The following is a 17,973-nucleotide window of genomic DNA, read 5'->3' as shown; positions in this document are numbered from 1 at the left end:
GAAAATGTTATTTATTAAGTATTTTGTGTGACATATGTCTGTGATTTAAGGGCATAAAAATTCAAAGTTGGAAAATTGCGAAATTTTCCAAATTTTCGCCAAATATTCGTTTTTTTCACAAATAAACGCAAGTTATATCGAACAAATTTTACCACTAACATGAAGTACAATATGTCACGAGAAAACAATGTCAGAATCGCCAAGATCCGTTGAAGCGTTCCAGAGTTATAACCTCATAAAGGGACAGTGGTCAGAATTGTAAAAATTGGCCTGGTCATTAACGTGCAAACCACCCTCGGGGCTTAAGGGGTTAAGGGAAATTTTTTTTTTTTCCCTTCAGAGTTTTGCTGCCTAGCCCTTAATTGCTGTCTAGCTGCTTCTTACCTCCTCTTAACCCTTGAATGGCTCTGATCTTTGCTGTTTAACATGGATGTCCAGAGTTTGGCTTCCAGCCTGAGTAATCTCGCGGCAAAAGTTCAAAACATACAGGATTTTGTTGTTCATACTCCCATGTCTGAGCCTAGAATTCCTATTCCAGAGTTCTTTTCTGGAGATAGATCTACCTTCCTGAATTTCAGGAACAATTGTAAATTGTTTCTTTCTTTAAAATCTCGCTCCTCTGGAGACCCTGCTCAACAGGTCAAGATTGTAATATCTTTCCTGCGGGGCGACCCTCAGAATTGGGCATTTGCATTGGCACCAGGGGATCCTGCGTTGCTCAGTGTGGATGCGTTTTTTCTGGCATTGGGATTGCTCTATGAGGAACCTAACCTAGAGATTCAGGCTGAAAAGGCTTTATTAGCCCTCTCTCAGGGGCATGATGAAGCGGAAATATATTGTCAAAAATTTCGGAAATGGTCGGTGCTTACTCAGTGGAATGAGTGCGCCCTGGCTGCAAACTTCAGAAATGGTCTTTCTGAGGCCATTAAGGATATTATGGTGGGGTTCCCTACGCCTACAGGTCTGAATGAGTCTATGGCTATGGCCATTCAGATTGATCGGCGTTTACGGGAGCGCAAACCCGTGCACCAGTTGGCGGTGTCTTCTGAACAGGCACCTGAGACTATGCAATGTGATAGAATTCAGTCCAGAAGTGAACGGCAAAATTATAGGCGGAAAAATGGATTGTGTTTTTATTGTGGGGATTCAGCTCATGTTATATCAGCATGCTCTAAACGCACAAAAAGGGTTGATAAATCTTTTGCCATTGGTACTCTGCAGCCTAAGTTCATTTTGTCTGTGACTCTGATTTTTTCACTGTCTTCCATTTCCGTTGATGCCTATGTGGATTCGGGCGCTGCCCTGAGTCTTATGGATTGGTCATTTGATAAACGCTGCGGTTTTAGTCTGGAGCCTCTGGAAGTTCCTATTCCTCTGAAGGGAATTGACTCTACACCATTGGCTATGAATAAACCGCAGTATTGGACACAAGTGACCATGCGCATGACTCCCGTTCATCAGGAGGTGATTCGCTTCCTTGTACTGTATAATTTACATGATGTACTAGTGCTTGGTCTGCCATGGTTACAAACTCATAATCCTGTCCTGGACTGGAAAACAATGTCTGTGTTAAGCTGGGGATGTCAGGGGGTTCATGATGATGCACCTCCGATTTCAATCGCTTCATCTACTCCTTCTGAGATCCCTGCGTTTTTGTCTGACTATAGGGATGTTTTTGAGGAGCCTAAGCTCAATGCGCTCCCTCCTCATAGAGAGTGTGACTGTGCTATAGAATTGATTCCTGGCAGTAAGTTCCCTAAGGGTCGTTTATTTAATCTGTCACTGCCAGAGCATACTGCTATGCGGAATTATATTAAGGAGTCCTTGGAAAAGGGACATATTCGTCCATCTTCGTCCCCTCTGGGAGCAGGTTTCTTTTTCGTGGCAAAAAAAGATGGTTCCCTGAGGCCTTGTATAGATTATCGCCTTCTGAATAAGATTACAGTCAAATACCAGTATCCATTGCCATTATTAACTGATTTGTTTGCTCGCATTAAGGGGGCTAGGTGGTTCACTAAGATAGATCTTCGCGGTGCGTATAATCTGGTGCGGATAAAACAGGGTGATGAGTGGAAAACCGCATTTAATACGCCTGAGGGCCATTTTGAGTATTTGGTAATGCCTTTTGGACTCTCCAATGCTCCGTCAGTCTTTCAGTCCTTTATGCACAATATTTTCCGTGAATATCTGGATAAGTTTATGATTGTGTATTTGGATGATATTTTGGTGTTTTCTGATGATTGGGAGTCTCATGTTCTACAGGTCAGGAAGGTGTTTCAGGTTCTGCGGGCCAATTCTTTGTTTGTGAAGGGTTCAAAGTGTCTCTTCGGAGTCCAGAAGATTTCTTTTTTGGGGTACATTTTTTCTCCTACTATTGAGATGGATCCCGTCAAGGTTCAGGCTATTTGTGACTGGACACAACCTACATCTGTTAAGAGCCTTCAGAAGTTCTTGGGGTTTGCTAATTTTTATCGTCGGTTCATTGCTAATTTTTCCAGTATTGTCAAACCTTTGACTGATTTGACTAAAAAGGGTGCTGATGTTGCTGATTGGTCTCCTGCGGCCGTGGAGGCCTTTCAGGAACTTAAGCGCCGGTTTTCTTCTGCTCCTGTGTTGTGTCAACCAGATGTTTCACTTCCTTTTCAGGTTGAGGTTGATGCTTCCGAGATTGGAGCGGGGGCGGTTTTGTCACAGAGAAGTTCTAATGGCTCGGTGATGAAGCCATGTGCATTCTTCTCTAGAAAATTCTCGCCCGCCGAGCGCAATTATGATGTGGGTAATCGGGAGCTTTTGGCCATGAAGTGGGCATTTGAGGAGTGGCGTCATTGGCTTGAGGGTGCTAAACATCGTGTGGTGGTCTTGACTGATCACAGGAATCTCATTTACCTTGAGTCTGCCAGGCGTTTGAATCCTAGACAGGCTCGTTGGTCGTTGTTTTTTTCTCGTTTCAATTTCGTGGTTTCATACCTGCCAGGTTCAAAGAATGTGAAGGCAGATGCTCTTTCCAGGAGTTTTGTGCCTGACTCTCCTGGAGACTCTGGGCCTACTGGTATCCTTAGGGATGGGGTAATATTGTCCGCCGTATCCCCAGACTTGCGACGTGCATTGCAGGAGTTTCAGGTGGATAAACCGGATCGTTGTCCACCAGAAAGACTGTTTGTTCCGGATGATTGGACCAGTAGAGTCATCTCCGAGGTCCATTCTTCTGTGTTGGCTGGTCATCCTGGAATATTTGGTACTAGAGACTTGGTGGCCAGGTCTTTTTGGTGGCCTTCCTTGTCTAGGGATGTGCGTACCTTTGTGCAGTCTTGTGAAGTGTGTGCTCGAGCTAAGCCTTGCTGTTCTCGGGCCAGTGGGTTGTTGTTATCCTTGCCCATCCCGAAGAGGCCTTGGACGCACATTTCCATGGATTTTATTTCTGATCTTCCGGTTTCACAGAAAATGTCCGTTATCTGGGTTGTGTGTGACCGCTTTTCTAAGATGGTTCATTTGGTGCCTTTGCCTAAGTTGCCCTCCTCCTCTGAGTTGGTCCCTTTGTTTTTTCAGAACGTGGTCCGTTTGCATGGGATTCCGGAGAATATCGTTTCTGACAGGGGATCCCAGTTTGTGTCTAGATTTTGGCGGACGTTTTGTGCCAAGATGGGCATTGATTTGTCTTTCTCGTCTGCATTCCATCCTCAGACGAATGGCCAGACGGAGCGAACTAATCAGACCTTGGAAACTTATTTGAGGTGTTTTGTTTCTGCTGATCAAGATGACTGGGTTGCTTTTTTGCCACTGGCCGAATTTGCTCTTAATAATCGGGCTAGTTCTGCCACGTTGGTCTCTCCTTTTTTTTGTAATTCGGGGTTTCATCCTCGTTTTTCCTCTGGTCAGGTGGAGTCTTCGGATTGTCCTGGAGTGGACGTGGTGGTGGACAGGTTACATCAGATTTGGAATCAGGTGGTGGACAATTTGAAGTTATCTCAGGAGAAGACTCAGCAGTTTGCTAATCGCCGTCGCCGCGTGGGTCCCCGACTTCTTGTTGGGGATTTGGTGTGGTTGTCTTCTCGTTTTGTCCCTATGAAGGTCTCTTCTCCTAAGTTCAAGCCTCGGTTCATCGGTCCTTATAGGATCTCGGAGATTTTTAACCCTGTGTCTTTTCGTTTGGATCTCCCAGCATCGTTTGCTATTCATAATGTGTTCCATCGGTCATTGTTGCGGAGGTATGAGGTGCCCGTTGTTCCTTCGGTTGGGCCTCCTGCTCCGGTGCTGGTGGAGGGAGAGTTGGAGTATGTTGTTGAGAAGATCTTGGATTCTCGTGTTTCCAGACGCAAACTCCAGTATTTGGTTAAGTGGAAGGGTTATGGTCAGGAGGATAATTCCTGGGTGGTCGCCTCCGATGTTCATGCGACTGATTTGGTCCGCGCCTTCCATAGAGCTCACCCTGATCGCCCTGGGGGTTCTCGTGAGGGTTCGGTGACCCCTCCTCAAGGGGGGGGTACTGTTGTGGATTCTGTTTGTGGGCTCCCTCTGGTGGTTACTGCTGGTACTGGGTGACTTTGGTGGGTTGCGGCCTTTGGTTTCCACCTGTCCATCAGAGGCTGGGTGTTTCCTATTTTACCTGGCCTTTCTGTGATTCCCTTGCCGGCTATCAATGTATTCAGATGTGCTCTGTTTGGTTCCTGCCTACCTGCTCCCAGATCTTTCAGGATAAGCTAAGTGCTGATTTTCAGTTGTTGGTTTTTTGTCCAGCTTGCTTATTATGTCTCTATGCTAGCTGGTAGCTCTAGTGGACTGAGGTTCTCCCCATGTGCCATGAGTTGGCACATGGGTTCTTGTAATCTCAGGATGGTTTTTTGATTAGGGTTTTTTGCTGACCGCTCAGACCCCTATTGTATCGTTCTGCTTTCTAGTTTACAGCGGGCCTCAATTTGCTGAACCTATATATATCATCTCTATGTGTGTGCCTTCCTCTCATTTCACCGTCAATACATGTGGGGGGCAACTATACCTTTTGGGGTTCATTCCTCTGGAGGCAAGTGAGGTCTTTATTTTCTCTGCAGTACTAGTTAGCTCTTAGGCTGGTGCGTGGCGTCTAGAACCAACGTAGGCACGCTCCCTGGCTATCTCTAGTTGCGTTTGTCAGGCGTAGGGCAGCGGTCAGCCCAGGTTCCATCACCCTAGAGCTCGTCCGATATTTTGTATTACTTTGCTTGTCCCTTGCTATCCCTAGCCATTGGGGATTCATGACACCCATGCCACGCCACACTGATGCAGTAATTGATGCAAAAGGACCCCCGACCAAGTATTGGTCTGGTGTTATAAAGTATTCTAATTTACTGAGATAATGACTTTTGGGTTTTCATTGGCTGTAAGCCATAATAATCAACATTAACAGAATTAGGCACGTGAAAGAGATCACTCTGTGTGTAATGACTCTATAGAATATAGGACTTTCACTTTTTGTATTGAATAAAAGAAATAAATTAACTTTTTGATGATATTCTAATTTTGTGAGCAGCACCTGTATATCCTGGAGTTTAGCATCTTGATTCAAGATGGGTACATATTTTTTGATGATACGTACGACCTCATAATACTGAAGACTGTATGGTGGTGAAAAAGTGATTACATTCTTATTGTTGTGAATCTGATTGTCACTATTGCGTTTGTTGTGAGATTTATTTGTTTGTCTGGGATGGAAATTGTTGATACGTGAGACAAGCAAATCACTTCTGTTTACTGATGATACTTGTTCTATGGCTTTGTTGAAACCATTCTCTGTAGCCTTTACGTTTCAAGATATGGGAAATATATTTGGATTCTTTGGAAAAAAACAACAACTCCTCTTGGTGCAAATAAGTTCCTCTTTAGGAATGTTCCTAATAGAAACCGACAGATTGCAACTCTATCCTTCATTCAAAATCCTGACATCCACCACATTAGGAGAGAGCATTTGCTTGTAAACTTAACTAAAAAATGAATCTGATTAAAATCATGTACGTGGGTAAATGTAAGATTAATTATGATTAATGTAAGTGATAAAATTTCTGATTCGATCCTGTGTGCTGAACCAGACAAACAGGAGGTCGTCAATATAACGTCTGAGCCATTTAAAATTTTCCTTGAATGGATTGTCATCACTGAATAAAAATTTCTCCTCCCAAACTGCCATTACGATATTGGCTAAAGAAGGAGAAAATGTACCAACCAAGCGGAAACCCTGTTGCTGTAAACAAAACAAAAAAAGTCATTTATCAAATGTAAAAAAATTATGATTCAAAGAAAAGACACTGACATGACGGGGAAATCTTGAAAGGATATTGTGTATGTGCTATATTTTATCAGATAAAAGGTTAAGCAGTCAATTGCGATTTGATAAGGAATAGAGGGGTATAGACCAATGAAGTGAGCCACTGGTAATTGGACTCCCATACAAAATCAGTAAAGATTAATCTTCCTATAGAGCGTTTCATCCATCAAGTTACCATGACTTGAACCCAAACCAAAAACCATTAAAGGGAACCTGTCACCCCAAAATCGAAGATGAGCTAAGCCCACCGGCATCAGGGGCTTATCTTCAGCATTCTGTAATGTTGTAGATAAGCCCCCGATGTAACCTGAAAGATGAGTGTTACAGAACCCCCCAGCACTCAGAATATGTTGTGCAGTCATATGTATATATAATAGGTTCCATGCGAGATTCATGTCCCTAATGCATCAGCCCACAGGCTGCGCCCCTGGGCAGAGGGGACAAGATATTCTCCTTCTGACCTCCCCCACCTTTGTAATTCCCACAGTAAATATCGGCAGGCTCCAGCCACCTGCAGCTATTGTAATGTATGTCTGGCCTGCCACTTTTTAATTGGCCTGCCCTCTGTATCTGTTGTGATATATATTCTGTGTCCTGTGAGTAAAGAGTTGTCACACTGGAAATACGTGGAGAAGCAGTGATATTTTATATGCGCCCATGTAATGAAGCCATTCCAGTCAGCGTCCTTCATTCAGAATCCAGCCAAAGCAGAGTGGACCTCCTAAAACACGGGGTGGTGCTGAAAGAGGTACTCCAACACAGCAGACCCTGTTACAATGAGAAAAAGAGGTTAGATTATACTCACCCAGGGGCGGTCCCACTGCAGTCCGGTCCGATGGGCGTCGCGGTCCGGGGCCTCCCATCTTCTTACGATGACGTCCTCTTCTTGTCTTCACGCTGCAGCTCCAGCGCAGGCGTGCTTTGTCTGCCCTGTTGAAGGCAAAGCAAGGTACTGCAGTGCACAGGTGCCGGGAAAGTTCAGAGAGGCCCTTCGCCTGCGCACTGCAGTACTTTGCTCTAATCTAACCTCTTTTTCTCATCTATCAGGTTACATCGGGGGCTTATCTACAGCATTACAGAATGCATTACAGAATGCTGTAGATAAGCCCCTGATGCCGGTGGGCTTAGCTCATCTTCGATTTTGGGGGTGACAGGTGCCCTTTAAAAAGAAAAGAAAATGTGAGAAAGGCCTTTAATTGCTGAGAGGTTACCTTTGACTCCTTTGTGAGCTCATGGACTTTGCTCTTAGAATGATCTTTGTTGCTGGACTGCTCCTGGGGAGGGTTATATCCACCATTTGTTCACAATCTGTCTGACTGTGGATTGGTTGAGTTTAAAACCATTAATAGATGTTTTATTAAGTTTTTCCTTTCAAATGAACATAAACAACAATTTTTTTATTACGTCCTCAGAAATCTCCTTTGTTTGTGCCATGATCCACTTCCACAAACATGTTTGGAAGATCGGACTGTGATCGATCCCGGCTCTTTAAATTAAACATATCGCCCACTCATATCAACCTTTAAATCACAACTGTATCCACCCAATTGTTTCCATTTATTTTCTCCATTTTGGTTTTTCACTTGTTGTTTTTTTTTAACACCTTCTGACCCTCTTTAAATACCAACTTATATGACTAGTCACCATGGTAACTCATAATACAACAGAAATCTGTACCATATGTGAGAAAGGACCAACAAGACCTATCATCATGGATAGACAAACAAAAAAGAAAAGGAAGGTGTGATCGCCGAAACGCGCGTTGGGGTGGAAGCGCGTCCCCAGTTCTTCAGTCCTCCGTGCGGTGGGTACCTTGCTGTAGCAGCATTTATTGTGTCTGTTTGATAGGTTATGGCACACATATGTGATAGCATTATAGCGGCTTTTGTCTATTTACCTATTTCTTATATTGTGAACTGTTGCTATTTGCTTGACTATGATAGGTTATGGCACACATATGTGATAGCATTATAGCGGCTCTTGTCCATTTACCTATTTCATATATTGTGAACTGTTGCTATCTGCTCGGTTTTCCCCCGCTGCAAGATTTATTTATTATTTTGTGGTTTGCTTAGTTTGTTATTATATGTTTTTCTAATTTTGCTTATTTTTTCTATTCGTATACACTGATAATAATTAAGCTTGGAGGACTGTTAATTCTGGTGGCGCGCTTCCTGTTAATCTTTCAACAAACAGTGTTTTTTGTGCTGCTACTACCTTCCCTCCTTCCACCTGATTTTAATATTGTTGAATACTACCAATAAAGTTTATAGTATTTCTATATATTTTGTGTGACCATTTGTCATCTCTTTCCTTTTCTTTTTTGTTTGACCCTCTTTAAAGTAAGGGATCTTTGGTTGATGATTTTTTTCTAATGAGATATTTCCTGTTTAACCCATCAAGAATGAAGAAAGACAGAAACAAGATGGCAGAGAGGATACTAAACCTTACCCTTGAGATACTTTTCCAGCTTACTGGAGAGGTGAGAAGTTCTTATATCACATGACATCATTATCTATGGGAATAACAGGTGATCTGACCGGAGAGGTGAGAGGCTCTGATGTCATCACATGACATCATTATTTATAGGAATAACGGGATATGACCGGAGAGGTGAGAGGCTCTGATGTCATCACATGACCTCATTATCTATGGGAATAACAGGATATGACCGGAGAGGTGAGAGGCTCTGATGTCATCACATGACATCATTATTTATAGGAATAACGGGATATGACCGGAGAGGTGAAAGACTCTGATGTCATCACATGACCTCATTATCTATGGGAATAACGGGATATGACCGGAGAGGTGAGAGGCTCTGATGTCATCACATGACCTCATTATCTATGGGAATAACAGGGGATATGACCGGAGAGGTGAGAGGTTCTGATGTCATCACATGATGTCATTATTTATGGGAATAACAGTGGATATGACCGGAGAGGTGATGGACTCTGGAGATGTCTGTGGTGATATTATTCATGTCTCCACACTCAGGATTACACAGTAGTGAAGATCTCTAGTGATCGCTGTCAGGCCCCTGTGTCTGAAGGGCGGGGAGGAACCCTGAGCCCAATCCCGGAGCCTCCACCTCACCCCCGGATACATGAGGACATCAATAACCTGAAGATCCTAGAACTCGCCAACAAGATGATTGAGCTGCTGACTGGAGAGGTGACACTGCTGGGACATTATACAGCACAGCACAGTAGGATTCTGGGTGGTAACGGTATAATTGTGTGTGTCAGGTTCCTATAAGGTGTCAGGACGTCACCGTCTATTTCTCCATGGAGGAGTGGGAGTATCTAGAAGGACACAAGGATCGGTACCAGGAGGTGATGATGGAGGAGCACCGGCCTCGCACATCACCAGGTAATAGACAGGACCAAATACACACGGCCTATAATTCTCTGTATATAATAGAAATAATCTTTATTTATATAGCGCCAACATATTCCGCTGCGCTTTACAGTTTAACAGTTTCAAACACAAAAGTCATAAGTAATAATGTTAACAATAATACAATAAAAGCAAAATAAAACGACCCTGCTCGTGAGAGCTTACAATCTACAATGAGGTGGGGGAGATACAAAGTACAGGTGTGTATTTACAATGATGGTCCAGCCATCTTGAGGGAGTGGGGGATAAATAGAGATAGTGAATGGGCTACACACACCCACTTACACATAAAATGACTTTAATTAGGGAATGTGATAGGCCGCTCTGAACAAATGTGTTTTGAGGGAGCGCCTAAAACTGCGCACGTTGTGGCTGGTCCTAATAATGATGTCAGTCCTGTCTGTGTCTCCTCAGTTCTCTCCAGAAAGAGGACAACTCCAGAGGGATGTCCCGCTCCTCCACCTCCTCCACAGGACCATCAGGTAGGTGGAGATCTCCCTATGATGTGTAGACGGCTGTGACGTCCTTGTGTTCCGTCTTGTTTTCCCCTCCAGTATTATATGTTTTATACTTGTGTAATGAGAGCGGTGGAGACGGCAGGATCACAGCTGACCACAGACATCACATGTCCAGATCTTCTCAACATTATTCTCTGGGATGTGTCCAATCATCGGGGACTTTGACAATATTTGTTTTGCAGCTTTTGGATCCGCATAAAGATCTGAACAAAATTAATGCTCCAGAGAAAAATGTGAGGGGCTATCAGCGATATAAAGAGGAGACCCCTAATGTGAGTGGCGATCAGCGGTGTAAAGAGGAGACTCCTAATGTGAGGGGTGATCAGCGGTGTAAAGAGGAGACCCCTAATGTGAGGGACGATCATCGATATAAAGAGCAGACCCCTAATGTGAGTGGTGATCAGCGGTGTAAAGAGGAAACCCCTAATGTGATGGGCGATCAGCCTTGTAAAGAGGAGACCCCTCATATGAGGTGCGATCAGCGGTGTAAAGAGGGTACCAATAAAGATATTGGCCCAGGTGAGTATTGACCGTGGAATAAGAGATGTCATAGAGTCCTCTCAATAACCAAATGAAAATTTTGTTATGCTGTTTGCTCTGTCATTTTTTTCCACAGTACATTAATTCCTTCATCAAGATTTTAAAAATAAACCTCAATGGTAATGTGATCCCAATAGTGCCTTTATATTATAGATGTACATACATTCTGCTTATGTGAGTGAGGCCGAGTTCTATTTCCTATTGTCCACTCTCAGTATGTTTGGACTCAGTAATGTGATGAAATTGGGGCTCATGGGGTTCTAGAATGATTGTTCTGTTTAAGTCATTTCATCAGGGGAAGCACAGGATATGATGTTTGAACATAGAAAATATAAAGTCTTTCAGGCTTCCTAAAACTATTTTTGTACAGGAAATATACCGATTTGAGTATTTTTTGTTTAAATCCTGACATGCTCAAATTAGGGAAATATCTGCTTGGTTGTCGATTTCTGTTGCTTCTTCCTCCATCCTTACAGCTGTCATAAGACACTTCTTTTTTGGCATCATAAAGCATTATTCAACTTACGAGAAAATTAGTTAGAGTATGTCCTTTCATTTTGGAATTGTAGAATAGTTATCTTAGTAATAAGACCATCTGACCAGTACAATGATTCTGAAGTCAGGGACAAGAATTTATATTGTGTAAAATATACAAAATCTGTTTTATTCTTTGACAGATAATCATGGTGTTATACAGCGTACATATGAAGAGCACCCTTTTATCCAAAATATACTCTCAACTCTTTACATCGAAGATCCATCAACTGATGCCTTTAAACAAGTCTTATCTCCTGATTCATCGCAGACTGTTGAGGAGGGGCAAAGTCACATAAGTTATATTCAACAACAAATAGCTCACACTGGGGAGAAGCCATATTCATGTCCGGAATGTGGGAAATGTTTTTCTGAGAATTCATCTCTGGTTGACCATCAGAAAACTCACAAAGAGTTGAAGCCTATTTTATGTTTAGAATGTGGAAAATGTTATAGCACTAAATCAACCCTTGCCACACATCTAAGAACTCACACAGGGGAGAAACCATTTTCATGTTCAGAATGCAAGAAATCTTTTACCCAAAAATCAGATCTTGTTAGACATCAAAAAATTCACACGGGGGAGAAGCCATTTTCTTGTACGCTCTGTGGAAAGTATTTTAGACAAAAAACAACTTTAATTGTGCATCAAAGAACTCACACAGGGGAGAAGCCATTTTCATGTTCAGAATGTGAAAAATGTTTTGCCCATAAATCAGAACTTGTTAGACATCAAATAATTCACACAGGGGAGAAGCCATTTTCTTGTTCAGAATGTGAAAAATCTTTTGCCCAGAAATCAGAACGTGTTAACCATGAAAGAACTCACACAAGGGAGAAGCCATTTTCATGTGCCGAATGTGAGAAATGTTTTGCCCATAAATCAGAACTTGTTAACCATGAAAGAACTCACACAGGGGAGAAGCCATTTTCATGTTCAGAATGTAAGAAATGTTTTACTTGGAAATCAGATCTGGTTAACCATAAAAGAATACACACAGGGGAGAAGCCATTTTCTTGTAACATATGTGGAAAGTGTTTTAGACAAAAGTCCACTCTAATTGTACATCGGATAATTCACAAAGAAAGACCATTCTCATGTCAGGAATGTGGAAAATGTTTTATCCACAAATCGTATCTCTTTCAACATCAAAGTACTCACACGGAGGGGAAACCATTTTCTTGTTCAGAATGTGAAAAGTGTTTTGATCGAAAATCAGAGCTCATGTTACATCTAAAAACTCATAAAGGGAAGAAGCTATATTCTTGTTCAGAATGTGGAAAAGGCTTTGATCACAAATACAATTTTGTTAGACATATGAGAATTCACACTGAGGCAAAGCCATTTCCATGTAATCTATGTGGAAAATGTTTTACTCAGAATTCATATCTTGTTGATCATCAGAAAACTCACACTGGCACGAAAGCTATTTTATGTTCACAATGTGGGAAATGTTATACAAGTAAATCAAGTCTTGCTGTGCATATAAGGATTCATCACAAAGGGGAGAAGCCGTACTCATGTCCAGAATGTGCAAAGTATTTTTCACGGAAATCAGTGCTTGCTGCACATATAAAAATTCACACAGGAGAGAAGTCATTTTCATGTTCGGAATGTGATAAATGTTTTACCCATAAATCAACTCTTGTTAGGCATCAAAGAATTCACACAGGGGAGAAGCCATATTCATGTACTGTATGTGGAAAGTGCTTTACCCAAAAGTCATCTTTAATTTCACATGAGATATCTCACACAGGAAAACCATTTTCATGTCCAGAATGTGGAAAATGTTTTACTTTGGAAACACAGCTTGACATACATATAAAAACTCACACAGGGGAGAAGCCATTTTCATGTTCTGAATGTGCAAAATGTTTTAATATGAAATCACAGCTTATTGAGCATATGAAAACTCACACAGGGGAAAAGCCATTTTCATGTTCAGAATGTGGGAAATGCTTTGCTCACAAATCTGCTATTAATAGACATATGAGTATTCATACAGAGGAGAAGCCATTTTCATGTTCAGAATGTGGGAAATGCTTTGCTCACAAATCTGCTGTTAATAGACATATGAGTATTCATACAGAGGAGAAGCCATTTTTATGTACTGGGTGAATAGTGTTTAAAGTTACAAAGAAATGATGATTAAGAAATGTATATAATTTCCAATAAATGTCTGTCATTCAAACAAAAAATAGGATCCAGATAAAACATCTATACATGTACGATGTACACAGAATATTATACTGGTCGGCTTATTGTATATAAATATATAACTTTGTGAAATGTATTAGTTCACTTTCTATTTCGGAAAATGATCCTTAGTTTTATGTACTAGAAATAGAGTTTGTGGTTGAAGGATGATGTTGCTTCTGTGCCTCATCAAGAAGAATCATTAGGTGTACACCAGGGGTTGATTGGTACTGGAGATTTGACCACCTCAGAAAGAAAGTGTCCTGAAGGCACGATAATGTCACAGGACAGTATCTGATGCCTAGATTTAGTGTACATCTAGCAGCTATGACAGTGTGATGTAGAAAGTATATTCTGAAAAAGCCTTCTAAGTGAGAAGCTGCAATGATGCACAGTAATTGGCCCCCAGCTGCCCTTGTGACTCATTAGCTCCCAGACGGGGTTACAGACTATAAGTAAGGGCTGGTTTTGTGGCTCTAACACTTAAATAACTTTTCACACATGTACAGAAAATAAGGATTTCATGAGTTTAAGAGCTAATGACATGTTCGTGTTCAACTCCTAATAATGTTAAAAGGTGGTAAAATGAGCTTTTGGCATATTGGTATACACAGTATGCTCAGTAAGAGCTCTATTAATCCCTGGAGATCAGCACATCTTTTGAAATTCGAATTCACTGGCTTCTCTGAATTTTCCGAAAGAATTTGATTTGCGGGGAATAAATTGACACAAATCGCATAATTAAAAATCATCTAATTGCCTGGAAAATATATATAGAACACCGAGTTCCCTTTGGAGTCAATGAAGCAAATGTAATCAATATACTCTGTAATGCAAATACAGCCTTTTTAATGTCCATATGACTGCAACCTAAATGGCTAAAGGAAAACTGATCATAACCAGATGTTGTCAACAGTATATTTAACAACACATCGCAGTGTCAGTCTTTTTATGCTAATTAAATTATATAAACGGTCTAAAAATGATCCCTTTTGGTGGTGCAGATGCATGCATACTGATGTTGTTAGGAAGATAGTGTAAACACGGTTGGTTGCAGCAATTATCCTTGTTTGGAGAGTATAAAGAGCTTTGCACTTTAATAAATGAAGAAGTAATAGCTTTTTCATAACTAGTGATGGGCGAACGTGCTCAGCACTGCTCGAGGCTTCATCGAGCATCCTGCTGCTCAAGAAGATCGATACTCGATCAAGTATCCGGGTACTCGGACTTCAAGTTCAATTCCCTGCACCGCATGTTTGGTGCTTGATTTTCAGCCACTAAAATGCGGCTATTGGTTGGCCACATAGCGTCAGGCGGTGTATATAGGTTTGTCGCATTGTACCCGGAAGTAGTGTTGGGAGAGCTGCAGAAGAAGGTACAGTGTGCTGTACTGTGTTTCTTTACCTGATTGTGCAATCTTAAACTAACAGCCCTTTTTAGAGCTAGCTAATTAAAATAGATTCTATTCTATCCTACTGCAGTTTTCTGCATTTCAGGGAGGATTTCCTGCTGCATTAGGAAGAGTGTATTAGGGGCAATTAGAGCAGGGTTGATAGGTAGATGTAGCAGCAACAAGGAGTGTTATCCAAACAGCCCCTTTCAGGGCTAATAAAATAAATTATATTCTCAATACTGCTCATATCCGAAAATAATTTAGGGTTAGGTATTAGCGTATTAGAGACTTGTTGGCACATTTGATTGTGTTCCAAAGATTGTTGCTGCCACGTACACAAAAAAAATTTCAGGGACAATTCAAAGTGATTCTATTCTCTTATAATACCGTTCTTAGCTGTATAGATAATTTAAAAGGTGCAAGGTGTGCGGTAAGGGGCAAGGAAGTGGGCGTGCTGCTGATAGTGCACGTAGAGGCTGTAGTTCAAATGAAACTCTGGTTTGGGAGCACATCAAACACCCTCATCCACAAGACCTAGCTTCCTGTCCCACTTTTTTTGGGGGGCAGGACAGTGTGAGCAGGTTGTGGGTTGGATGGAAGATAATGCTTCCAGTCTGTTTCCCAGCACCACCCTGTCTTCCATACTGTCCAGTGTCGCTAGCCAAGAGTCTAGTCCATATAATCCTCTTCATGATCGTCCTTCCTCCCACAATGGCGAGTTCCAGGAGACAAGAAACCCCATACTTGGACACTCCGAGGAGCTCTTTACCTTTCCATTTATGGCTTCTTCTGGCCTCTCACCATGCAGATTTCAAGAGGGACAAGAGGCGATTGTGTGCTGTGATGCCCAAATATTTGAGCAGCTGCGGTGAGAAGCCAATGGTAGTGAACGGCAATTACTGTATTGAAGTGGATTATGAGACACAGTCGCCAACAAATCATATTAAGACAACAAGTTGGGGGGAGGACCAGAGTGAGGAAGTGGAAGATGAGGTGGTGGATGGTGAAGTCACTGACCCAACCTGGTAAGGCACATGCAGAGCGAGCACAGCAGTGCAGAGGGGGAATTCTGGAGCACAGCAACAGGCAGTAGGAGGCAGTGGGGCTGACCGAGGTAGAAGGCGGTCAACTGTTCTCCAGAGCACCCACAGATGGCCAAATCCCAGGCCATGAGTCAGGTGTTACCTAGTCTAGCGCTTTTCTACAGAAATTGCTCAAATATTTGGGCATCACTACACACAATCTCTTAATGTCCCTGTTGAAATGTGCAGGGCGAAAGGTCAGAATAAACAAATGGAAATGTAAAGAGCTCCTCTGAGTGTCCAAGTGTGTGATCACTTGTCTCCTCGGATTCACCATGGTGGGAGGACGTAGGATGAGGGTGAGGATTATGTGTTCCAGACTCTTAACTAGTGCGACTGGACCGTGTGGAAGACAAGGTGGTGCTGGGAAACATACTGGAAGCATTATCTTCCATACAGCCCGACCACCAGTTTGCATTGTTTTGGTTTAAACAGTGTTATCCCCCGCCCCTATGCAAAGTGGGACAATATATCCCTGAAAATGAATTTTGTGTGAACGCTGCCTGCTGCACCTCCAAAATTTATGACTTCGGGCTGCCTGATGGCTCTCCAAATGTATGAGTGAGGGCCACCTGTTGGACCTCCAAAAATATTGAGCGAGGGCCGCATGTTTACTCTGTTGATATGTAGGAGGAGGATAAGAAAAATGCTAAACCATGAACCATATATCCTTTTTGGGGTGGGAAGGGGTACATGGGAATACACCAGAAAACGTAAAATGATTTCCGTTTATGTTCCTCCGCTGTCATCCAATGGAGTTGTAAAATCTTGTCCAATCTAGGCTTTGTTTATTTTGAGAACAGTCATCATGTCAACATTTTGAGTTGACAGGCGTCTGTGCCTCTTAGTTATAACCCCAGTGGCAATGAAAACCCATGGAATCAACTTAAGCAGGAAGGGAGCAGTGACCTTGGCCTGCGAGCCTCAGATTTGCGAGAAAGACCCAAATGCACCTCTTGTGTGAATAAGTGGACAAAGGACTGGTTGTGTTCTTTCCCCAGGATGGATTGGAGAAGAATTTACCCCCACATGGTTCACAAATTTTCATTGGAAAGGTCTCAAAGGAGATAAGAGAAATGATTTGAAACCCCTGCTTCAATGTATTTGAAGCCTAGAGACTGCCTGACGCCCTGAGCCAGCACATGATGAACTGCCGCCCCCCTTTAGCTGGAGCAAAATCAGAGTCTGATGCCTGAAGCTCCTTGTTGTGCCAGTTGTACCCTGAGTAGTGACCTTGAATCCAGGACTCCTTGTTGCCCACAGAAGTTCCACTACTTCTAAATGTAAATGTTTTCTGAGGCCCTACCCTAAGTGTGTTCAATGTTGTATTGTAGTGTCTCTTTGGCTTTTCCAGTCTATGAGTCCCTCTGCTTTCAAATGGAGAAAAAATGTTTTCTGAGGCCATCCTCTGTGCATTCCAAGATGTATTGCAATCCCTCCTTTCAATTTTTTATAGGTCTTGCACTTAGTGCTAGAATTCACCAGTATAGGAGTACCACTCCTTACAAATGGGAAATAATTTTAGAAATCTCATGCACACATGTAAGATGCCCAAGCGAGGTAGTCATGGTTGAGTTTCGGTCTCAACTCGCACTGGCATCCTACAGAAAAGGTGTGTCTCAGTCCCGGTGTGCCGCTAAGTATGTGGTGCTTTCCACTTACTTCTGGCCTGCAGGCCTCTTCTAACTCCAGGAATCCTTCTTCTAGAACCAGGGCAACAATTAAGCCAGGATACAAAAGGTTCATAGAAACCAATCTTTTACTTTGTGAATGGCAGTATTTACAAGCAGATGCAAAGGATAAGGCCCATCGGGTTGTCCTCTTTTCCACAGTTACCGGATACAACTTCAGCCCTGGTTCTCAGTATAGGTGGCATATCTCCCTCTCTGGCTTTCCTAGCCCTTGGATATCTTCACCTCTAACAGTATATCCGGATTGCAGTACCTTCCACCTCATGTAGTCTGAGTCCATCTTTTCCTATCGCCACGACAGCACCCACGAGAGAGGGGATC

The 17,973-nt window shown here is 42.4% G+C and overlaps 1 protein-coding gene across 8 annotated transcripts in view; it reads left to right on the top strand.

Annotated features, from left to right (window-relative positions):
• Positions 1-14,645, top strand: part of LOC143802562 (uncharacterized) — a 126,864-nt gene extending 112,219 nt beyond the window's left edge. For 4 of the 8 annotated variants that reach the window (XM_077281335.1, XM_077281336.1, XM_077281334.1 and 1 more), the window contains exons 4-7: positions 9,547-9,670; positions 10,112-10,179; positions 10,398-10,734; positions 11,433-14,645. In XM_077281335.1, the coding sequence (XP_077137450.1) occupies positions 9,547-9,670; positions 10,112-10,179; positions 10,398-10,734; positions 11,433-13,408 (2,505 nt within the window). In that variant the 3' untranslated portion in view covers positions 13,409-14,645. Of the gene's footprint in view, positions 1-8,674; positions 8,778-9,295; positions 9,473-9,546; positions 9,671-10,111; positions 10,180-10,397; positions 10,735-11,432 lie in introns of those variants that run through there. The other 4 variants (XM_077281340.1, XM_077281339.1, XM_077281341.1 and 1 more) reach the window with 4 other exon arrangements.
• Positions 14,646-17,973: the final 3,328 nt, after the last annotated feature.

This window comes from Ranitomeya variabilis, chromosome 1 (genome assembly GCF_051348905.1).
Source record: "Ranitomeya variabilis isolate aRanVar5 chromosome 1, aRanVar5.hap1, whole genome shotgun sequence".
NCBI classification, from domain to species: domain Eukaryota; kingdom Metazoa; phylum Chordata; class Amphibia; order Anura; family Dendrobatidae; genus Ranitomeya; species Ranitomeya variabilis.
Note: the sequence above shows the minus strand (reverse complement) of the source record. Positions and strands in the feature narration are given on the sequence as shown.